The 23,627-nt window shown below is 53.2% G+C and overlaps 1 protein-coding gene across 4 annotated transcripts; it reads right to left on the reverse strand.

Annotated features, from left to right (window-relative positions):
* Positions 1–181: 181 nt before the first annotated feature.
* Positions 182–13,235, reverse strand: LOC123609416 (butyrophilin subfamily 2 member A2-like). Of its 4 annotated transcripts, none has more exons than XM_045500457.1 (9): positions 12,779–13,235; positions 11,818–11,932; positions 11,248–11,535; positions 10,205–10,552; positions 4,030–4,311; positions 2,472–2,672; positions 2,053–2,073; positions 1,926–1,952; positions 182–954 (listed from the first exon to the last, which is right to left on the reverse strand). In XM_045500457.1, the coding sequence occupies exons 3-9, from the start codon at positions 11,330–11,332 to the stop codon at positions 332–334; spliced, it is 1,587 nt and encodes a 528-aa protein (XP_045356413.1). In that variant the 5' UTR covers positions 11,333–11,535; positions 11,818–11,932; positions 12,779–13,235; the 3' UTR covers positions 182–331. The 4 variants fall into 4 exon arrangements, with proteins under 4 accessions (XP_045356413.1, XP_045356410.1, XP_045356411.1 ...); XM_045500454.1 differs by having other exon boundaries at positions 12,693–13,235; XM_045500455.1 differs by lacking the exon at positions 12,779–13,235 and adding an exon at positions 12,534–12,686.
* Positions 13,236–23,627: the final 10,392 nt, after the last annotated feature.

Below are 23,627 nucleotides of genomic sequence, written 5' to 3' on the forward strand. Positions count from 1 at the left end.
CCCTCCCACCCCCCAGGCTTGGCTTCCCCGTCCCTGACCTCCTGTTATGGTTTCCCTCCCCTTACAGTGGGTCCTGTGTCCCTCACCCCGAGTCCACAGAGCCCGGTGCCCGGGCATCAGGCTGACTGTGTCACGCTGATGTTAAAACCCGTCACTGTCTCCCGCTTTCTTCCGGGGGTCCGGCCCGTGCCCCCGTGGTCACCAGCAAATGAATCGGGAAAGCAACAGCCTGATGAGGGCCAGGCAGGGCTGGGCCTGAAGAGGGTGTCCAGGAGGCCTCTGGAGGCGGTTCTTGACATGACCCGTTTCCTGCCAGGGGTGCCGGGGCCCTCTACTTGGCTCTGAGACCAGGGAACTGACCCTGGTGGCTGCGCTGGGTCCCCGTCCTGTGAAGGATCAGGCCGCCCTCGGGCACCGCGACCCCCCGGGCCCCTGTAAAGGCTGGGCAGATGAAGAGGGGGCTGTCATCAGACCCCAGCCTGAAGAAGGGTCTCAAGGGCCCAGAGAAGGGTGAGTGGGGACACGTGTAGATGTGTGACCTGTCCCTCATGTTATAGAAGGAGATATCTCCAGCTTCATAGTCCAGAAAGATGCCCACGCGGCGAAGGCGCTCTTTCAAGGGGAGGATCTTCTCGGGGGAAGACAGGACCCGGTATTGGTTTCCGAACATCTCCAGGGTCCAGAAGCCATTCCGGGGAACCAGTAAGGCCTCTCCTTTCCTCTCGACATTGTCTCTACAAAGCCCCAGAGCCCACACCATCACGTTTTCGACCTCCACCTCCCAGTAGTGCCTCCCTGAGGAGAAGCTCTCCAGGCCCAGGACACAGGGCCGGCAGTCGAACCTCTCGGGGTTGTCAGGCACACTCTGCCTGGAGGGGCCTCGCCTCACACCTCTCCGGTCCTCTGTCAGGAACAGCTCAGGATGTGCCGTGTCTGGGTCTAGGACCACGTCAGCTGCAGAGGAAGTCTCCCGGTTAGGTCTGGGGTCTCAGGAGACGGTGCTACTCCCGGACCCCAGAGAGGGCCCAGGAAGGTGGTGGGAGATCCCCGTGGGGAAGGCCCCCTGCCCCTGCTCCCGGGCAGGAAGCCGGCTCACAGACTTGCTGGGGCTGCTGGTCTGTCCCCCGAGTGAGGGGACACTGCCTCAGGCCGGGGACAACCCTAAACAGTGGGGGAACTTTAGCAAATGAACTGAAGTTAGTGGCCCCTGCTTTCTGTCATCATCCTCAGATCTGCCCCCTTGTCTATTCAAGACGGAAGGTGTCTGGGACTCTCTTTACCTAGGAAGTTCCCAAGCGGGGCCTAAACCAGCCAAGAGGCCCGCTCTCCCAATGAAGCAGTTAAGGCCAGTTTTTCCCTGCGGATTCCTGGGCGGCAAGAGGTCCTTTCGCGGGTTGGGGGTGTTCCACCAGCTTAACCGGGCGACAGCTGATTGAAGTGACTCACAAGGGCATCCTTCACAGGGGACAAAGACAGGAGAAGGTCTCCACAGGCCACCCTGCTTCTACTTTATCAACACGGGTGTGAAGTCTCCGTCGGTGACCTCTCTGGACACGGGGAACGCTTGGGCCGCCTGCCATCCCGCGGATGGCTCCCCACCACGGCTGTCAGTACTCAGCCCAGCTACATTTCTATCGCGTTAAAGTGACTTTCTCCCTTCCCCGCGTTGTTGATATGCCTGACTCTGACAGTTTGGAAGTTTACCCAAAGAGGAAAGGTCCGAGGACCATGGGATCTGGAACCTGGGAAGCAGAAAGGCGTTTCTTAAGAGCTGGGACCCAGGGCTGCGGGGGTTACTGCCAGGGAGCTGACCCCAGCGCCCCCCCCCCCCAGCTGGCCTGCACCCCAGTTTGTGTGCGCTCATCGGCCCCGGTGGCTGGCCAGTGGGGAGGAGTTGTGGATGTGAGGGAGTGTCGGAGGCTCACCGGCATTTAGCAGGGTTCTTCTCCATCCTGCAACAGAGGGACAGGCAGAGGTGAGCTCCGGGAGGGGGGACAAACGGAGCAGAGCACCGACGACGGCACGGGACACGTCAGGAAATGCCACACTTACGCAGTTCTTCTTGAAGTTGCTCTGAAAGATAAACAGACGCACGTGAGTGTCCTCAGTGGAAGAAATAAGAGAATCTGAGTTTGAATCAAACGAGGAAGGACGGGCCTTTCGTGGACACCACGGGCCCCCTCCCCTCCTGCCTATGGGACTGTCAACGTTCCACAAGCAGTCTGTGAGCCCGGGGGGGACCTTCTGTGTATTCGTGGGGTTTGCTTCTGTTCAACAAGACAGCCCTGTGGGCAGGGGGGTGGCGGGGCCTCTGCAGAGTGGGAGCAAGCTGCGAGGGCGGGGCGGGTCACAAGACGCCACCGTTCCCAGCCCCTTGCTGCCGCCTCTGTTTCTGGCCTCCCTGTGCCCGGGCTTCTAGCTGTCAGAGCTGTGTCCCCCTGTGACCGTGACCTGTCCTCCTACTCTTTTACCTCTGATCTCACGTTCTTTCTCTTTTTCCACATCTTCTTTCCCCAGCTCCTGACATGCAGTTTCTCTCTCTTCATTCTCAACCTCTTTTTCCCGGTGGACCTTCCTGGCGAGACACAGGACTCCAGCGACGAGGAGCAGCAGAGAAGGCGGGAGGGCAGCGAGGCCCGCCATCCAGGGGAGTGTGCTGGGGGGCAAGGATTCTGAAAAGGGAGCCCGAAAAGCCCCATGTCGTGAGAAAAAGGAGCCCCAGGATGAGAGAGCCCCATTGGAAGAGCTCCCTGGGGTCCCTGCTCTGCTGCCTTCGCTCTCAGAAACCCCAGAGAGGGCCCCTGGCCCTACCCCGGCTCATCCCGCGGCGATCGCCGGGGCTGGGGGCCCCGGGGGACAGAAAGGCAGCACACCTGAGTCACCGTGGGAAGGATCGGGGTGAACCAAGCTAACTGGCCACCACCAGGCACGAGCTACCGTCCCTCCCTTCCTGCCTGAGATTTTGCAATCCCCTATTCTGGGCCGCTGTCCATACTGTCTGCAGTCTATCCTCAGCACGGCAGCCAGCGCAAGGTCATGTCGCTTCTCTGCTTAAAACCTTGCAGTGTGTCCTATCTCACTTGGACCAACTCACTGACGTCGCCCCGCCTGCCCACAAGCCACACCTGCCCTTTGGGGTTCCCCCAAACTGCTAGACAGGCCCCTGCCTCAGGCCCTTTGCATGTGCTGCTCCTGCTTCCTGGGTTGCTGGGTCCTCAAATATCTGCCCGGTTCATTCCTCACTTGCCCAACCGCCGTCTTTTCAGCGACAACTTCCCTGAGCATCCTCTTTGTAATTACAACGCCCCCGTGCCCCCTGGCGCTCCCCTCCCTCCCCCCGATTAATTTTCCTACGCTACTGATCGTCATCTGATATAGTCTGCAGTTTAATTAATTATTTCACTTCTTGCTCTCTGCTACTCTAGAATGAGGGTAGGGCTCTTTATGTATTTTGTTCACTGATTTATCTTTGCTTTCTAGCACAGGGCCTTGAGCACAGGTGATGCTTGCTAAGTATCCGTTGGACGAATGTGTGTGCGTGTCGATAGAGTCCCGCCCACCCCTCCATTCCCTTGAGAAATTCCACCGACAGGAAGGGAGACCAGGCAGCACCTCCGGGTGTAGGTAGCCACTTGTCCATATCATTCTCCACTTGTGACTGTTCTGAGTGTTTAAACATGGCCACAGGGGCCCCTGGCTGGCTCAGTCAGAAAGAGCAGGTGACTCTTGATCTCGGGGTCATGAGCTCAAGCCCCACGGTGGGTGCAGAGATTACTTAAATACATAAATACACTTTAACAAAAATAAAACAATACAAATTGCTGCAGGATCAGGACCAGAGCAGAGAAAAAACCACCAGATCGACCCCCAGAGAAGACTGTGGTTTTCCCCTTGGGACGAGGGGAGCGGCCTCCAGCTCCGTGGGGCGCAGGACCCCTCTGCCCCACGTATCTACCTCCCCAGGCTCCAGTCTGTCCGTCTGAGGATTCTGCCTCCACCTGATGGGCCTCCAGAGGGCAGGGAACCAACCTGGAATGAAAATCACAGTTCCCTTCTCCTGGCCAAGCAGGGTGTTGTTGACGGAGCAGGACGCGTTCCTCACAGAGCAGTCCCTGATGATCACGGCCACGGTGACCGTGAAGAGGCCGTCGGCGTCCACAGTGTAAGCCTCCTCCAGGGCGGGCATGATCTCACCGTGAGGGTCCCTCCACACCGCGTGGGGCTCTGGGTACCACCCTACGGATGTGCACTCCAGCCGGATGCCCCCGTCCTCATGGCCCTTCATTTCAATGAGGGGCTTGGAGCCCAGGCCTGGGGACAAAGACCAGGGCTCAGCTAAAAAGGCAACAACAGTGTCTTAGCCAAAGTGTCTTAGATCAGCTCCCAGTGAGGAGAGCCCAGGGAAGGAGACAGACGGCCAGTGGCCAGTGGCCAGAGAAACTGGTTATGCCCACAGCGCCCTTGCCATGAAGGGGGGGGGGGGGCGGAGGAAGGGAGGGACAGAGGGAAGGAAGCAAGAGAACACCAGGAGACCAAGAGGCCAATGGATCGTGAGAGCTCTGAGGACAGGATGACACGGCACTTTGCTCTGTGCTCTACCTATGACCCCATCACAGTGGCACGCATCCGACTGTCTCCTGAGTGTTCGTTGACCGATTCGATTCAGTGAGAGAGGTTAGTTTGCTCACTGCTGGGTGAGAATGTGCGCTCTGGCCTGAGACGGGCAGGTTGAGGATTTCACTTTCTGTCCTGGGAGGACTTCTCAGTAGCATTGGCTTCCCGAAGCTCCAGAATCACATGACAAGGACAGAAACCTGCCAGGCCAGCAGAGTCTTAGGAAGCTTTTGACCTCGAGACACTGTCCCTTCTCTCCTGGCTAATTAGGGTTTCACACGACCGCAGGTCATAAGGAGTGGTTGGATTTTAGGAGAATGGACAGAACTAGAATATGAAACCTACCCTTCCCCCGATTCAGGGAAGTTTACCTCCCGGGGGGCTCAGTCAGTGAGGTGAGTTCCTTAAGTCCCTCCACAACATCTACCTAGTAGAAAGATCTGGATGCTCGTGGGATCCTCGAGAAACAATATCACATCTTCAATGTCAGCAGAACATCACACAAAATCCTGAGCCCAGACTTTTTCAACTTACTCTATCTTTAAAAGAGAATACTAATGCAAGACCTGAAAATGCACAGTCTTAGGAGACTTCTGCCCCATTAGCCAGGGGTCCAGCGATCATCCAAACTGTTTTATTTTATTTTACTTTATTGTATCTTATTTTATTTTATTTTTATTCATTTTAGAACAACAGGGCAAAATAAAATTCCAGTTTATTGCTGGAATTATTGTCTCATCCAAACTTCTAAGTAATTCGTTTGTTCGGGCTAAACACCCAATTAAAAGATAAAATTGAGACAAATTAAGAGGCAAAAAGACAAAATTAAAGCAGTTGCTTAAGCCTTAGTGCTACCTGCTGCATCTGATTTTTTCCAAGAAGAAAGAAACAAAGAAACAAAGAAACAAAGACTAGTTGCGTATGGAAAGGCTCACACAGAAGCTCTGAAGCATGACAAGACTCAAAAGAATTGGGCAGGTTGGAAGGAAATTCTACAAAACTGGGTTCAGGAAGGGCAAGCATTAGACAGCAGACTTGAGGACGAAACCAGCCAGCCAATTAACCAAATGAGAAAACAAGAAACGAACCAACAATTCCACAATTCAGCTCGGAGCAGGGCAGGCCAGGCCAGGGTCGCGTTTACAGGGAAAGGACAGAGGGTTCCCACCGCCTACAAACCCATCCCGGTCACCTGCGCAGGGCTGCTGTGAACAGAGTCAGAGCACCAGGGTGAGAAATCTTCCTGCCACAATATTTTCTATTAACTACATACAAGGTTGCCCTTCTCAGTAACAAAGATGGGGGTTCCTACCATCTGTGAATCGAGGCCTACTTAGCGGGGACCTCACTGTCCCCTAAGCCTTACTTCCATGGGTCTGATCCACTGAGATGCCATTGATTTATGTGTATCTTAAAGGCTTTTCCAGTCTTCAAATGTTTCTTTTAAAATATAACACACTGGCCCCGACGGTGAGATCATACCTTAAAACCATTATTAATAAACTCCTAGAAATCTCGGTTTAAATGCCACTTCTAGGGGCGCCTGGGTGGCGCAGTCGGTTAAGCGTCCGACTTCAGCCAGGTCACGATCTCGCGGTCCGTGAGTTCGAGCCCCGCGTCGGGCTCTGGGCTGATGGCTCAGAGCCTGGAGCCTGTTTCCGATTCTGTGTCTCCCTCTCTCTCTCTGCCCCTCCCCCGTTCATGCTCTGTCTCTCTCTGTCTCAAAAATAAATAAACGTTAAAAAAAAAATTTTTTTTTAATGCCACCTCTATTCTGAAACCCTGCGAGATTCCTCTCGGTTCCATTCCCACGGCTTTCCCTTGGGGTCAGCAGGCGTGGTGATTAATCACACTGTAATGAACTCATCTGTACACATCAGTCACTCTCACTACGGTCAGTATTTGGGCAAAGCGGGGGAAAAAGGCAAAATCAATGTTTATCAATGGGGCGCCTGGGTGGCGCAGTCGGTTAAGCGTCCGACTTCAGCCAGGTCACGATCTCGCGGTCCGTGAGTTCGAGCCCGACGCTCTGGGCTGATGGCTCGGAGCCTGGAGCCTGTTTCCGATTCTGTGTCTCCCTCTCTCTCTGCCCCTTCCCCGTTCATGCTCTGTCTCTCTCTGTCCCAAAAATAAATAAACATTGGAAAAAAAAAATCAATGTTTATCAAGACAAGGGATGTCCATATGTCATAGTTTGCTGGACAGCCCTGGTGGATTCCAGTTGTCCCCATGCTTCTTACTCTCAAAATCAGACAGTGTGAGTGACAAAGTACGTGGTCCCCCATCTAGACGCCAGGGGCCAGGGGCCAGGTGCGGTGCCAGATGGGGCCTCACACCGGGTCCCTCTGCCCAGAGGGGCACAGCTCACCCCCTCCGTTCTGCTTCTGCTCAATTGCCATCCTTGCAGGGAAGCTGGCTCTGGCCATTCTCCCCACCCCACCCCCCCAGCACTCCCAACCCTTTCGCTGCTTTCTTTTCTCTACAGTGCTCACCACCACAGGATATAAGATCCAGTGTAATTAATTATCACGTTTATTGGCTGTCTGCACTCTCTAGAATGTGAGCTCTATGAGGGCAGGAAACTTTGCATATTTTGTTCACTGATTTATCCTCGGTTTCTGGGAACAGTGACTCGAATATAGGAAGGGCTTGTTGAGCATTTGTTGAATGAACTTGCGAATGTCTGTGATGAGAGGGAGCCCAAAGGTAAATTTTCCCACTCTGAAATTTTGATATCAGCAATTTCTTTTTTTCCACTCATTCATTTTACAACTATTTTTAAAAATATTTCTTAATGTTTATTTAGTTTTGAGAGAGAGAAGAGAGAGCAAGCAGGGGAGGGGCAGAGAGAGAGACACAGAATCCGAAGCAGGCTCCAGGCTCTGAGCTGTCAGCACAGAGCCCGACGCGGGGCTGGAACTCACCCACCACGAGATCATGACCTGAGCCGAAGTCGGACGCTTAACTGACCGAGCCACCCAAGCACCCCTACAACTATTTTTTAAGTACCTACTAGATGTCAAGCAATCCGCTAGATGCTGGAGATATAGTGGTGAATCACTGCTGGTGTTACTCAGTTCCTGATTGGTTCTGGTTGTGATTTGGACTATAAAGCTAAAAAAAAAAAAAAAAAAAAAAAAAAAATCCGGTGACAAAAGCCTGAAAAGGTACTCTGGTGCCGTCCACCAAAAATTTTCAGTTCACCTGGCCACATGGTTGGGATTGCGTTTCCGCTCTCCTGTGCGGTGAAGGACGGGACTGGCTTTGGTCAATGAAATGTGAGCGTAAATAACATGCCGCCCCTCACAGGCAGAGGCTTTGTGAGCCAGGAAGGGATTTGCCAGGCTCTTTCCTTCTGCCAAGGGGGGAACTGCAAAGCTCCAGATCCCCGAGGAAGGTCCCTGTGAAGTCGAGCCCCACCTGACTCATGAGGACACGTTTCATGGTCAGCAACGGACCTTTGTTATTTTAACGTACTGAGTGCTGAGGGCTGCTTGTTACCAGAGCATCACCCAGCCTGCCCTGACTAACACACACATCAAAGACGATTAAAAATTTGGACTGACCACAGGCTCACAGGAAAAGGTTGAGGAAGCAGATCGGAGGCTCAGAATGAAGACAGTGCAGGCATGAGATGATGAACAGCACCTAGGGCCTCATGCAGCATGTTCATGTATCCATTCAATTACTATTCGTTAAGCACCTACTATGTCCCAGACATGGGCATACAACAGGAGCAGAATAGGAAAAAAAAAAAAAAAATCCCTCTAGTGGAAGAGACATAATAAGCAGGATGAATAAGCAAAGTGCATACTACACCAGAAGGCTATACGTGCTGAGGAGAAAATTCAGGAAGGGGAGTGAAAAGGGTCAAGGTCAGTGTTTGACCCTCCCAGTCATGAAAAGCAACTGACTAGAAAGAAGAAATGGGTTGGGGCGCCTGGGTGGCTCAGTCGGTTGAGCGCGGCTGACTCAGACTTCAGCCCAGGTCACGATCTCAAGGTTCGTGAGTTCGAGCCCCGCGTCGGGCTCTGTGCTGACCGCTCGGAGCCTGGAACCTGCTTCGGATTCTTGGTCTCCCTCTCTCTCTGCCCCTCCCCCGCTCATGCTCTGTCTCTCTCTGCCTCAAAAATAAATGAGTATTTTAAAAGAGTTAAAAAAAATTTTTTTTTCAACGTTTTTATTTATTTTTGGGGCAGAGAGAGACAGAGCATGAGCGGGGGAGGGGCAGAGAGAGAGGGAGACACAGAATCGGAAACAGGCTCCAGGCTCTGAGCCATCAGCCCAGAGCCTGACGCGGGGCTCGAACTCACGGACCACGAGATCGTGACCTGGCTGAAGTCGGACGCTTAACCGACTGCACCACCCAGGCGCCCCGAAAGATTTTTTTAAAAAAGAGAGTGAATTGAATTCAAATGTGAAAAGCTTGTCTTCGGACCTGATGGCAAATGTATGGAGCACCATATACTATTGGTAAGAGTATATATTGGTACAAGCATTTTGGCAACCAGATTTGTCGTATCTCTAAAAGAGGAAGCTGAGTATTTCCCATTATACAGCACTTCTGGGAACACGTGTCAGTTGGGGGTTTTGAGAGGGGGCATGTTATGAACTGAACTATGCCCCATCCCCATTCACGTGTTGGAGCCCTCACGTCCAATACCTTAGGCTGTGAAGAGATCAGCACAGAGAAAGATACCAGGGGTGGGTCCACACAGAGGAAAGGCCACGTGAAGACACAGAGAGAGGACCACGCGAGGACACAGTGAGACGGCAGCCATCTGTAAGCCAAGGAGAGAAGCCTCAGGAGACACCAAACCTGTGGACGGTTCGACCTTCGTCCAGAACTGTGAGAAAATTAATTTGTGTCGCTTAAGCCGGTCTATGGGGTATTTTGTTATGGTGGGCCGAATTCGCCCGGTCAGGAGAAGGCAGGGCTCTATTCGTCGATATGAGTAGCGGTCACATGGGTTACAGTTCATAGTAATCCGGTAATCGGTACATTCATGTTTCATAAGCTTTTCTGTCTGTGTATTGTATTACACACTAAAAATGTCGAATTCTAGAACAAGTTACTAAGGAAGACCCCCAGAGATCTCTGAGCAGGCATAAGAATTATCTCTAGAGGGGCGCCAGGGTGGCTCAGTTGGTTGAACATCTATCTGGCTCTTGATTTCCACCCAGGTCATGAGCTCGAGGTTCGGGGGATCGAGCCCCACGTCAGGCTACACGCTGACTATGCAGAGGCCGCTTGGGATTCTCTCTCCCTCGCTCTCTGCCCCTCCCCCTCCCTCAAAATAAAACAAATAAACTTATTAAAAAAAAAAAAAAGAACTATCTCTAGGGACTAAACATTCTCCCTGGCTCAAGGCTGTAGCTGAGTCCCGTGCCTACGTCTCGAGAACCGATGCCCACAGCGTAGCAGGTGGTTGATGCCCACAGTGGTCCTGGGGCAGGAGGAAGCCACTTTCCCCGCTTAAAGAGGATCCGAGGCACAAATGTGCCGGTCTGCCACGGGCCTGAGGTGAGGAGAGAAACCTTCCCTGCGAGCGACACTGAAAAAGCCACCGAGCCAAATGAAAGGACACACCTGCAACCATCAGCCGCATGATGGCCTCATCGTAGGACCTGCCTTCTTGGAAGTAACAGTGGTAGATGCCATTCTCGTGCGCTGTGACATTGTGTATGACGAGCGCCACGCTCCCCTGTCTGATGCCGTCGCTCACAAAGGTCGTCCTTCCTCGGAACTCCTCCAGCTGTTCCTCGGTCCTCTCTCGTCCACCCTTGTACACGAGCACTGCCCGCGAGAAGTGAGTCCGGAACCACCGCACCTCCATGTCCTCAGCGTTCTTCTCGGGGGACAGGTGGCAGTGAAACGTGGTGTCTTCTCCCACCATGGCCAGGACTGGGTCAGCTGGACCCACGACAGTAAACTGGGCTGCGGAATCAGACGGGGCACAGCCATCGGATATGGAAGGCAGGAAAGGAAGTAGATACTCTGGGGGGACGACTTAGGCTTTCCCAGGGCCCAGGGGCTTCCTGAGCTGCGGATTCTGGGGGCCAGCAGCCCCCAGCAGCCGAGGTCTGGGCACCAGACACCCGGTGGGGTTCTCCGCCCCTGGGGCTGCTCCTCCTTTGTGAACGAAGTACCAACAGCACATCCCGAGGACCTCCCAGACCCCGTGCTTGCAGACACGGTCCATCCCCCAGTCTAGCACAGGGCCTGAAGTGTAGCCTCAACTTGAGCGAGTCCCAACTGAAATGTGTTGTAAATGCAAGATACACGCGCACGCAATGCGGAGATGTTAGAATACGAAATGTTGTCTATCTCACGGGGAGGGATTTCCCATCAGCTCCAAGTTCAAATAGCGCTGGTCGGGTTATTTGGAGTTAAGCCAGATACCCTATGAAAGCGCACTTCGTCTGTTTTCTTTTTACTAGTTTAAACGTCGCCGCTCAAAAAACGCAAACCCTGTGCGTGCAGCCCGCCTCTGGGGCTCTCACCGGCGGCGCTGGTGTGAAATCAAGGAGCCGGTGCAGAATGGAAGGTGCTTGACCCCAACTGCAAGACCCTCCCGACTCGGGCGTGCATTTTCCCCTCTGCAAGGCTGCGGGAGCCGGGGCGCCCCCTACCTGAGGGCAGGGCACACCCGCAGAGGAGCGCCAAGAAGAGAAGCGAGCCCCGCGCGCGGCAGCGGGGGGCGGCCTCGGGCTTCATCAGCGCCACCGACCAGGCACCCGGGAGAGTCAGCGCCCGACCGGAGGCCTGGGGGCACCAGACGTGGAGAGACCGGCCGAGGAGACGGGGCCCCAGCTCCGATCCAAGTCCAGCTTTCCTGTAACCGCGGGGGGATCGTCAGCGCGCCCCACGTTGTCTCCGGGTTCAGGTACCTCCCGACGGATGGACTCATTAGACGTTCCCTGGATTAAGCCAACGACACAATGATCGGGGAGGCAGTTTTCCGCCCTCCCCGGCTCACTTCTCCGGCCAGAGTTGAGTTTCTTCAGCTGTCACCTGATATTTTTCCATACCCTTCCCCTCCCCCCCCCAAACCCCCCAGGAATCCCGGGGTGCGCTGGGAGGTACCACCGGGAAGCGGCTCCTCTCCCGGGGACCCCGCCGCCCACAGAGTGGGTTCCCACCTACCGCCCCACCCCTGCCCCCAGAGGGGTAGTGCTACCCCTCCTCCCTCCCTTTCCGACCTTCTAGAATTAACTTCTGCGTTCTCTGTTCTCCTCTGACGCTCAACTAACTGATGATTTTCCTGTGGTCCGTCTTCTGTCTAATCTCATAGTCACAAACAGAGAACAAACCGCCCTGAAATCGGAGAAGAAAAAACAAAAAACAAAAAAAATTTACCTTCGCCTTCCATTACTCGCGGAGTGCCCAGCGGCAGGACCTGAGACTAGGTCCACTCTGACCGCAGAGTCCCAAGATCTCAATGAATGGTCTAGAGCCCAGGATTGGCCGACTGTGGATGGGCCCAGCCAATGGTATCCCTGAGCCTACTCTCTCACCAGTTACTAGGCAGAATACACAGACAGTTTTAAAATCTCACTGCTGCAGACAGCCTTTTGAGATGAGCTGACCTTTTAAAATTTCCTTTTCTGTTTTCCGAAAGCAAGGTAACCACCAGGAGAGATATCTGAGTGTGCAGCGGCTGGAGTTGGGGGTGATGAGACAAAGACAAGCAGCCCTCTTTCCAAAGCCAGAGGAATCTGTCCCAGTTGCTGGGTTTGTGGGGAGCAGGGAGGAGGGCACTGGAGAGAGAAAGAGGGAACGCAGGGAGGGGTGCAGAGGTAGTAAAGAAGGTGCCGTGGCCATTACGGGTGCCCTGTCATTCATTCAAAAACTATTGAGTGAGGGATGCTAAGGATGCGAGTTTGAGATGCTGAGTCACCCCCGGGAGGTGACATACCAGCGGGGACAGAAAGGTGGCACTGAACAAAGGCCTTCTCCTTGGGCGTCACGCTCTGTCGGTCTGGTTGAGTCCGACATCCTCTAGACCCACACGGGCCCCCCTCCCATGCCCCGCAGACCTCAATCCGACCGTTGTATAGCTTTGTTCTAAAGTCACCTTCCCAAAGCACATCTCTTCATGTTTCCCCAAGGGCCCAAATGCTTCCCCGAAGGCCTCCAACTCCCTTCTGCTTCGATTCAAACCTGTGCCGCTAACGCACCAGCAACGGCTCCCCTGGCCTCCTACCCCGCTGCTGCCGGCCCAGCTCTCCCTCGCCCAAATCCTTCTCCACTTCCGCCTCTTGAATCCCCGCCCCGCCTTCTTGTCCCCTCCAAGAACGACTCCCGGCGTTCCCGGTCTGGAGCGTCCTCAGACTCTTCTGACCCCCGAGACTTTGCCTGTTACTATATTCTGTCCCGCGTTATCGTAGGTGAGGGACCTTGCACCTCCCCGCAGGTAACTTGCACCCTGGGATTCCTCTGTCCCCCTCTCCCCTGCAAGTCCCAGCGGGGGGCGCCGCACACGGCAGTTGTTCAGTGCGCGAGTGAAACAGCTAAGTGCCACGCCATGCCCCGGCGGGCAGTCAGATGCGCAAGGCCTGCCCTCTGGCCTGGCCTGGGTAGGACGTCCCCACCAGCTCCGGTCCATGGGCGGGGAGGGGGCAGCGGGGCCTTATCACAGGGACGCCTACCGGAAGACAGGAAGTGAGCACGGCTAAACGGATGGGAGTGGAGGGAGGGCCGAGGGAGCTGACCAGGCATTCACTGCACTCTCGGGGGCAGAGCCTTGTAAACAGATGCCGACGATGTCCAATCCCACCCCCCTCCTCCCCGACCCCCTCAGGCGGAAGGTTCCTGCAAGGTGGCTCCCCAGGGGCCTGCTTTCCTTCTTCCCCCCCTGAGAGCTTTCTCTAACACAAGGAGGCTTGCTGCTTGGCATGTACACAGCCTGCCCTGGAAGTGCAGGGGAGTTAACCCCCCCAGGGGCGGATGGGGCTGTGGGTAAATGGCCCAGGCTCCCCCCACCCCTGCTGCGAGGATTCTGAGAACACTGGGTGGGATTGAGCCCCATTGCCCATATGGTAACCAACTAGTTAATGTACCCTGTATGCCATTTTTTCACTTGGTTGACTTTTTTTTCCTTGTATTTATTTCTGAACTTGGTTTCCCGGGGGGGGGGGGGGGGTCATTTCCCAGGTCGACGACCTCGACCTTGACTCAAAAGTCAGCTTTTGGGGGCACCCGAACTAAGACGGAAGGAACGAGGTGGAAACGTTGTCACACGCTTTGTCCAACAGCGAGAATGATCGTTTCTGGAGAAGGGCGCTCGGACGTATGTGCCTGTTTTCTCTACGGAGTGACATTGCACACCCTGTCATGTGTCATTTCCTTTTCTGCGAGCTAATAATTTATGTCCTGTGCTCATTTCTCTACTGGGCTGTTTTCTATTGGAAGGAGATTCGATTTTTGTGTAAGGTGTGAGTTGTATATATCCCCCCCCCCCCCTCCGTTTTGTCATGTTGTCTTTGCTGAAGGATCTACTATTCACCACTTCTCGTCGCCTGTCACAGATTCTGGCCCACAGGCAACACGCAGGAAATGTTTGTGGGGGGAGACAGCTTGGTGGGGGAAAGACATCTCTGGAAGGAGAAGGCTGGGGATTGCCGTTCTGTGTCTCACCGTCCCTGCGAAGACACAAGTCACCGGCAGAGAATCCACAACCTCCTTGGAACAACCGCTCTACCCGAGGCTGCGCGGGGTCCCGACCTGTGACGCCCGTCCCAGGCCCCGGGCTGTCCCTGCCTGGCTGAAGGGGGAATTCTGATGATACAGGACACGCGTGCCCCAGCGCTCTCTGCAGGCGCACAGACCCTCTCCGTCTGCAACCCTAGGCACCGCCGAGGCCCGGCAGACTCTCTCCCTTGGCCGGTCTCCACTGTGCCTGGGGCTGGGGACACAAGCCGGTGGACGTGCGCTCCAGGCGGATCCTGCCACCTTCATAACCCTTCGTTTCAGTATGAACCTCTGTCAGAACCCAGCGCCGGACAAGGAGCTGTGAGCCAGCGTTCTCGGAGCCACCAGCATCAGCAAGACTCAACAGGCATCGGAGGGGACGCTCACACTGGGAACTTCAGGAAGGGGTCACTGAGGAGCTGTTCACAAAAATGCGGGATGGCGCTATACCCAGGGCCAGGAACAGGGGACCCGTTACCACCCACCCCTAACCCAAAGGGGAGGAGGCAGAGAGGCCGTTTTGGAGACCTAAAAGAAGGCGGTCGTGCAGGCAGGGTCTCTTAAGAGGAGCCGCGAGCTGTGGAGGGGAGTGTGGCCAGCGAGCAGTGGCCCTGCAGGGACAGAGCCCAGGGGGATAGTGCTCCCACAGTGCTCCCTCCTCTCCCCTTCTTCCATTTTCTGCCCTGGCTCCCCATTGACCAAACCCAGCCAGAAGCCACAGGCCAAGAGGGCGTCCTGAGGAGAAATGCAACCCTTGGACATGGGCCCGGACTCAGTGTCCTGATGACCATAAGCGATTTCAGGGAACATCGACATCAGACGTTATCACTGTGACGGATCCAGCCAAAAACGAGAGACCCCGCGACAACTGCGTCCGAACACGGAGAAAACCGTGAATGCTGTTCCACACCGCAGCCAGGCCCAGCCATCCTCCTGTCCTGGCTTTGAGAGACCGCTGCCCCTCCTCCAGTGACAGCTTTAGCCTCAGGAGATGCAGCCCTCCCCCAGACAGGATTTATGAAGATGCCCACCTGCAGGACCGCCCCTGCCCCACCTCCCTGACAGCATCCCCTCCCTGAACCCTCCCCCAAATTCCCTAACATGAGCCCAGACTCCAGGCCACGTTTTCTCTGATGCCTTCTTGCTGAGACGGGGTTAGAGGCGTCGGAAACCACTTCTCCACCGCAGAGGTGTCCTGGGGGGCCTTTGATCCGAGAGTGGGCTCAAAGGCGTCGCAGAAACAAAGTGGGAAGGCAGCACAGGCTTCCTACTCGTGACCAGCCGGGGAGTGGGGGGGGGGGGACGAGTTTTTGGGTGCGTCTGGAGCAGGAACTCTGCATTTGTCCCCAGGTCCCACAGAAAAACGAGCAGGAGCCCTGGGGGCCGCGTGCCCAGATGGTGGGTCTGAGCAGCCAGACCAGCTCTGGACTGCTTTGCTTACTTTGTTATAATCTATCCTGTTCATCCTCCTCTTCATCCGTATTTCTTTCTTTCTATGAAAAAAAATTGTAAATGTCTATTTATTTATTTTGAGAGAGAGACAGAGAGAGAGAAAGCAAAGAGAAATTCGGAGAGAGAGAGAATCCCACGTAGGCTCCGTGCTGTCAGCACAGAGCCTGATGTGGGGCTCGAACCTGTGAGATCCTGGTCAAGAGTTGGATGGTTAATGGACTCCACCACCCAGGTGCCCCACTATTTATTTATTTCCGGCCCTGATTGTTTGTTTGTTTGTTTCGTGCCTTTTAAAGTAAGTTGCAGACATCAATGCATTCCGCACCCCGCCCCCCCGTGACTTCAGCACCCCTGTCGTAGAACACAGTTCTGAAATGCTCAAGGCACTGACACTGTACTTGAAATACGTGTAGGAGTAACTCGCAGTTTATGCTCTAAAATGATCAGTGAGGGGCGCCTGGGTGGCGGAGTCGGTTAGGCGTCCGACTTCAGCCAGGTCACGATCTCGCGGTCCGTGAGTTCGAGCCCCGCGTCGGGCTCTGGGCTGATGGCTCGGAGCCTGGAGCCTGTTTCCGATTCTGTGTCTCCCTCTCTCTCTGCCCCTCCCCCGTTCATGCTCTGTCTCTCTCTGTCCCAAAAAATAAATAAACGTTAAAAAAAAAAAAAAAAAAAAAAAGATCAGTGGGTTGTGTTTATCTGGGCACCCTTGGCTCTTACATGCCTGGCCATTCCCAGCCTTGTCTCCAGTCTGGCCCTAGGTACCTGGCCTTTCCCAGTAAGAGTCAGGAATGCCTCCAATAGGCTCTTGTGAGCAGGGGGCCTCGGGGACTGCCCCTTGGGATGCCTTCTGTCCAGTCTTTGACACCGGCTGGGAGAAGCGCTCCCTTCTCCATTGACATCACAAGAAGGGACTAGATGCTCTTGAGGACCTGTCCGACGACGTAGGGCCCCACAACCCCCTTGTGAACGAGTGAGGAACGACGGAGTTCAGAGATACAATAACAGGGGAGTGAGAGAGTATGAAGTAGCTTGGAATGTGGAAATCTGCCCTTCCAGGCCTCAGGCCGGGCTAACAGACAGGTTTGCTGAAGCCAACTGCCTAGTTAACAGGAAATACTGTTTCCTCCAAAGTCACGCTGTCCCTGCAAAGCCGCACACAGCCCCCTCCTCTGGGCGCTTCCTGCTTTGTCACTGGGAAACTGTCTTTAACTTTCACACTCTACCAAAAGCTTTGATGTTGGAAATCGTACCGATAAGAATGAAACTTTCTGGAGGACCCCCACTAGTTTGACCCAGAGAAGCAGCTTGATTTCCAAACTAGATGCTAAACTTCAGGTAAGGGCCCCCAAAGGTGCATTTCTGCCCCCCAGATACTGGGTAACTAACATACCAGAGTCCCTGACTGTTGGTAAGGTCATGTGTGTGTTCTTGGCCCAGGCACGTTGATTCTAATATGAATTTGCCAAATCTTTCTGATGTTTTTAGATTTTTTTTTTTTTTTAACTAAGCTCCATGCCCAACGTCGGGCTTGAACTCACAACCTTGAGATCAAGGGTCACATGCTCTACCCACTGAGTCAGCCAGGAACCTCTGGGTTGGGGGCTATTTAAAGAGGGGTGGACCAAGCCGGGAAAGTGAGGAAACTTTTGGAAGTCCTACCTCCCTGAGGAACCATTGCTATTTCTATGTATTCTAGAACATGAAGGTATAATATATATATATATATACACCGCTTTGAGTATCGTTAGTCGCTGTAACAAATATATTCCGAAATATCAGGGGCTTAATTCAACAGTCATTAACGTCTTGCTCACATCATTGTCAGCACGGTTGCCCCTGGTTGGCAGGTAGGTTTTGTTGTGTGACTCCTTTCATCTGTGAGTCCCCATCCCTGACAGCAGAGTCCTTCACATGTGGCCGGAGAGAAGAAGAGAGAAAGTGGCTTTGGCCCAGAGGTAACGCACCTCACCTCCGCCCATGTTCCCTCGGCGAGAATCAGTCCGTGGACCCACCTAGAAGCAAGGGGTGCTGGGAAACGTATTCCCAGGCCAGATGGCCAATTACCAGTGACAACTCCATTCTGTGGGAGGAAAACCCATGAATTCTGATGGACAGGTTTCTCAGCTTCCGTGGGGAAAGCTGTTATTCAGAGCACACCTAAAACAACAAGCCCCACTGTCCAATGATCTGCTGTGGCAAGAGCAAAGACATCTGGCAGACTGTCTCTTCTGCTTCTATTTTTGTTTATTTGGGGGGCTATTGTTAACCCAAAGAGGGGTGCTCTGCAGAAATGTTGGTCTCAGCCCCAGGGATGGTAATTTCTAGCTGGCAGAGTCAGAACACTTGAAAAGGCTCATGGGAGGTGGGGGCGCCTTGGTGGCTCAGTCGGTTAAGCATCTGACTTCTGCTCAGGTCACGATCTAAGGTCATGATCTAACGGCCAATGGGTTCTGGCCCCGCATCCGGCTCTGTGCTGACAGCTCAGAGCCTGGAGCCTACTTGGGATTCTGTGTCTCCCTCTCTCTCTGCCCCTCCCCCGCTCACACTCTGTGTCTCTCTCTCTCTCTCTTAAAAATAAACATTAAAAAAGTTAAAAAAAAAAAAAAAGAGAGAGAGAAAAGAAAAGGCTCATCGATTCATTGAATGGAGCACATACCTTTAGACCCTATTTCTGTTTTAAAAATAGACTGTCCCCGAGGCCAATTTGCGGAATTTGAGAAGTTTGACTTCAGGATATCCAGTCTCCTCTTGGTACTCAGTTTCAGATGCCCAGGGCCTGCTGACTTTTTAACCCTATCCCTTATCAGACAGACTTCTGTGAGGCAAAGTCTCTTGTATTTCACATTTGCATCCTTGAAGGAAAATGGAGTCAGTGCCTGAAAGACAGGGTTTGTGCCCAAACCGATGGTTGAATAAAAACAGAGATGAGAGAGAGAGAGAGAGAGAGAGAGAATCATTATCTACCTTAAAAACTCATCTGCGCTTTTATATCGCATTTGAAATTTCTTTTACATTGCATTTGCAATCTGCGATTTCTAATTCTTGGATAAAAGGCTATCTCCCTCATGAAATAGATTTCAGGCAATAGTGAGCAGGTTGGAGATAAAGTTTCAGGTGCTAGGGAGTCTTCTCAGCCCTGGGATTATCCTTCATCCAAATCAGGCCCTGGAGTTAAGCCTGTTTTCCAGGCTTTCCCTGGGGCGGGAACAGCAAGGACCCTCTCTCCTCAGGTCCTGAACTTCACGTTCAGCAAGATGATTCAGCTGCTCAGATTCACAAAATAGGAACCTCAGACATGGACAAACTAGTCCCCCACCCGATCAATGGCAAGGATTTACCATTATATATATAACAATGGTACTAATATTTACTCTACAGTGGATGTATGCATATTAGACAGGTTTCTCTTGGTTTTGTTTTTAAGATTTTTAAAGCTAACTTACTTATTTTGAGAGAGAGAGAGAGAGAGAACGCTTGCAAGCAGGGGAAGGGCAGAGAGGGTGAAAGAGAGAATCCCAAGCAGGCTCCGACAGGGCTCGCACGCATGAACCCAGAGATCATGACCTGAGCCAAAATCAAGAGCCCGATGCTTAGACGCTTAACCGGCTGAGCCACCCAGGCGCCCCCAGACAGGTTTCTATTGTAAGGATGCCTCAGATAAACACCGAACATCTCGGGCGATTATATCAACATTTATTTTCTCTTCCGTGGGTGTGCAGGTGTCTGGGGTATAGCTGGCCTGCGTGGGGCCGACTGGGTTGGACTCCAGGCTGGACGTGGAACTCCGGTCAGCTTAGAGGTCTCTCTATTCTGACAGCAGGACCTACAGGACTCGGGTGTCCCCCGTCCCGGCAGGTGGCAGCGCTAGGGAGCCACGCCACACCCTGAAAGCACATTCGGAGCCCTGGAGCATTTCCCCGACCTTCCGCTGGCCAGGCCCAGAGGTAAGGAGCAGGGCACCGCACAGACACCCGCCTGGAGCGGGGACCTGGGGGCAGGGGCCCGTGCAGCACAGGAGAGCCTTGTCCGCAGAAGCAGCGTGTGCTAACCAACGCACGCACGCACGCACACACGCAAGCACGTGCATGCACACGTGTGCACGCAGGCACACACATGCAAGCACGCGCACACGCCAGCGCGTGCGTGCATGCACGTGCATACATATGCACGCACGCGGGCACACACAAGCACGTGCGCACACGCATGCACACGCAAGCACACACACGCGCACACGCATGCACCCCCCTCCCCCCAATCCCACCACCAAAGGAAACACAGTCGAATCACTATTCTCGTCGCCGGCCACTGGGCCATCCGGTCAAACCAACTCTGGAAAGTCATCCCCGCTCCTCCTGTCCTCTACCACCAGCATCGAGCCCACCAGCAAGTCCTGGCGGGGCTACGTCCAAATAAACCTGATTTACATTCTGTGATTCCGTGGTTACCACGTGGTCCAAGCCTGCATTTCCATCTCCGTTTTTTGAACAGTCTCCCTCCTCCGCACCTGGCCCCAGGTACCGACACATCACAGGAGAGGGAGGTTCGACCTGGCAGGCTCCCCCCAGGTCCCCCAGGGGTTCTTGTGTTAGAGTGGGCAGTTAGTTACTGACAGGATGCCCGGAGGCCAGCACGGAGGAGGCCGTGCCCAGCTGCAGGGAGGGTCAGAGGCCCGTCCGGGCCTCACCCCCTGAGAAGCCCCATCACACCAGATGGCCCCAGATGGCAGCACCAGGACAGGAAGCCCCCAAGCAAGCGAGGAGGAACCCCCCCCCAAATCCTGCTTCCTGCTCTAAGTTATATTCTACCCCCTAGTTAACAACTGTTAAAAAAAAGGTAGAAATCCCAACCCCCAGGGCGCTGAGCTCCCTCTCTCTCTGTCTCTCTCTCTCGAGCTCACCCGCTCCCTTCTCATGAGAGTGTACTTTTCACTTTAGTAAACTTTCCTGCTTGTGTCGCCTGTCCGCTGTGCTATGTGTCTGTCCTTGAATGCCTTCTCATGACAAGACAAGACCAAGAACCTTTGGTAACCCCTTCAGGTCTGGTTGGGTCCAGGGTCCAGGGTCCAGGGTCCGGGCTCTCCCCAGTTCATCCAGCAACACTTGCAGCTTAAATAAGACCCAAATCCCTTGCCATTCTCCAGCGCATGCCTCCCTCACTGAAATAGGGATCTCAGTGGTCTGGGTGGGGACCTTATTAAAATGCAGAGTGACTCAGTAAATCTGGGGTGGGGCTTGAGACTTAGCATTACAAAAAAAAAAAATTCTTTTTTTTTTTTAATGCTTATTTATTTTTGAGAGAAAGCCAGAGACAGAGTGTGAGCAGGGGAGGGGCAGAGAGAGCCAGAGACACAGAATCGAAGCAGTCTCCAGGCTCCGAGCTGTCGGCACAGAGCCCGATGCTGGGCCCGAACGCATGAACCGTGAGATCATGACCTGAGCTGAAGTTGGACGTTCAACCGACTGAGCTCCCAGGGGCCAGGAGACTTGAAATTTTCAGTGAGGTTGGTGCGTGCATTAGACTCCCGGACCCGGGGTGGGGGGGCGCCCTCTGTGGTCTGCCCCCCACTTTCTCTTCGGCCACACCCCTTCCAAGGCCTTCTCTCTATTCCTTTTCCACTGAAGGCTTTCCTGCTCCAAGGACTCTGCCCCCTCTGCCTGCACAGTCTCCTCTCAGCTCTGCACTTGGCTTACTCCTCCTCAGTCAGGTCTCAGCTCAACCGTCACCTCCTCAGATGAGCTACTCCTGACCACCCCATCTTGCTGGAGGGTTTCTCAACCAGCACTGTCCACATTGTGAACCGGACAGTGGGGAGCTGTCCCGTGCACTGTAGGACGTTTAGCAACATCCCTGGGCCCTCCCCTCTAGGTGCCAGGAGCCCCCCTCCCCCATTAATAATCAGTCATGTCTCTGTATGTCGCCAAATGTTCCCTGAGGGGGTGCAAATCATCCTCAGGCCCCGGCTGCCGCCACCGTTTTATTTCCTTCATAGGTTTTGTTTACTTGTTCTTGTCATTGTGCAGTGTGAACTCTGTGGTGGTCTTGGGCCACCTCTTTCTCTGGCACTTTGAACAGTGCCTGGTATATTGCAGGTGCTTGGTAACTATTTGTGCAATGGAACGACGAAGGAATGCATCTTTCTTCCCAAACGAGCACTTCATGATTCGTGCCCTGCCATTTTATAATTCAGCAGAGTACTGGGAAGGTTTTCCTGCCATTTTTTTCAGCATCTTAAAAAATTTTTTTTTATCAAGGAAATTTTCAAACATGCACAGAAGTAGAAAGAATCGTATAAGGGATTCCTCAGCCGTCCATCCCCGGCTTCAGCAACCTTAACGTTCTGCTAGAATGGAAAGCATTCATCTCTCTGCCCTCATTTTTCTCCCCACACACCATGCGATTTTATCCATAAGGATAAATCTTTAGTAGTTAAGGACTTGTGGGGCGCCTGGGTGGCTCAGTCGGTTAAGTGTCTGACTTTGGCTCAGGTCGTGATCTCGAGGCCCGGTCATGATCTTGCAGTCCGTGGGTTCGAGCCCTGCGTCGTCGGATTCTGTACTGACCGCTCTGAGCCAGGAGCGTGCTTTGGATTCTATGTCTCCCTCTCTCTGCTCCCCGCCCCCCCCCCGCCACCCCTCCTGCTCACACTCTGTCTCTCTCTCTCTCTCAAAAATAAATAAACATCAAAAAAAAGTTTAAAAAAAAAATAGTTAAGGACTTTTTTCTTACATAACCACAATGCCTTTATCATGCCTAATAAAAATTAAGTCTACTGTAGTTTCTTTGAGTCATCTAAACCCAGTCATACATAAGTTTCCCCAATTGTCTCAAAAATGTATTTTTACAATTGGTTTGTTCAAATCAGGGTCCAAACAAGGTCCGGTCATTGCCATTAAATGTGTGTCACATTCAATGGTGTGTAAGAGTCGGGATGAAAACTAGCTTTATTAACTGCTAATTGCTGCTTACTCTTTTATAGGCACTACGCTACTGTTTTTTTTTTTTTTTAATTTTTTTTTCAACGTTTTTATTTATTTTTGGGACAGAGAGAGACAGAGCATGAACGGGGGAGGGGCAGAGAGAGAGGGAGACACAGAATCGGAAACAGGCTCCAGGCTCTGAGCCATCAGCCCAGAGCCCGACGCGGGGCTCGAACTCACGGACCGCGAGATCATGACCTGGCTGAAGTCGGACGCTTAACCGACTGCGCCACCCAGGCGCCCCACTATGCTACTGTTTTATCGATGCATTATTGCATGGAATCCTTAAAACACCACTTTTATTTTTTAATTTTTAAAATATAATTTACTGTCAAGTTGGCTAACATAACGTGTATCCAGTGTGCTCTTGGCTTCAGGAGTAGATTCCTATGGATCATTGCTCACATACGACACCCAGTTCTCATCCCCACAGGTGCCCTCCTCAATGCCCATAACACATTTGCCTTTGTGCTCCCACCCCCCCAACAACCCTCAGTTTGTTCTCTGTATTTAAGAGTCTCTTATGGTTTGTCTCCCTCCTTCTTTGTTTGTACCTATTTTTTCCCCTTCCCTTCCCCCATGGTCTTCTGTTAAGTTTCTCAAGATCCACATATGAGTGAAAACATATGATATCTGTCTTTGACTGGCCTATTTCACTTAGCAGAATACCCTCCAGTTCCATCCACCTTGCTGCAAATGGCAGGATTTCATTCTTTCCCATTGCCAAGTAGTATTCCATTGTGTATATAAACCATATCTTCCTTATCCATGCATCAGTTGATGGACATTTGGGCTCTTTCCATAATTTGGCTATTGTTGAAAGCATGGCTATAAACATCGGGGTACAATTGCCCCTGTGCATCAGCACTCCTGTATCCCTTGGATAAATT

Source organism: Leopardus geoffroyi, chromosome B2 (assembly GCF_018350155.1).
Source record: "Leopardus geoffroyi isolate Oge1 chromosome B2, O.geoffroyi_Oge1_pat1.0, whole genome shotgun sequence".
Taxonomy (NCBI): Eukaryota; Metazoa; Chordata; class Mammalia; order Carnivora; family Felidae; genus Leopardus; species Leopardus geoffroyi.

Coding starts and splice junctions, on each gene's coding strand:
- LOC123609416 (XM_045500457.1), bottom strand. CDS start 11,332: ATGAAGCCCGAGGCCGCCCCCCGCTGCCGCGCGCGGGGCTCGCTTCTC. Junction 10,553..11,247: donor CGGGTGTGCCCTGCCCTCAG/GTAGGGGGCGCC, acceptor CTGATTCCGCAG/CCCAGTTTACTGTCGTGGGT. Junction 2,673..4,029: donor AACTGTGATTTTCATTCCAG/GTTGGTTCCCTG, acceptor CTCCCTTTTCAG/AATCCTTGCCCCCCAGCACA.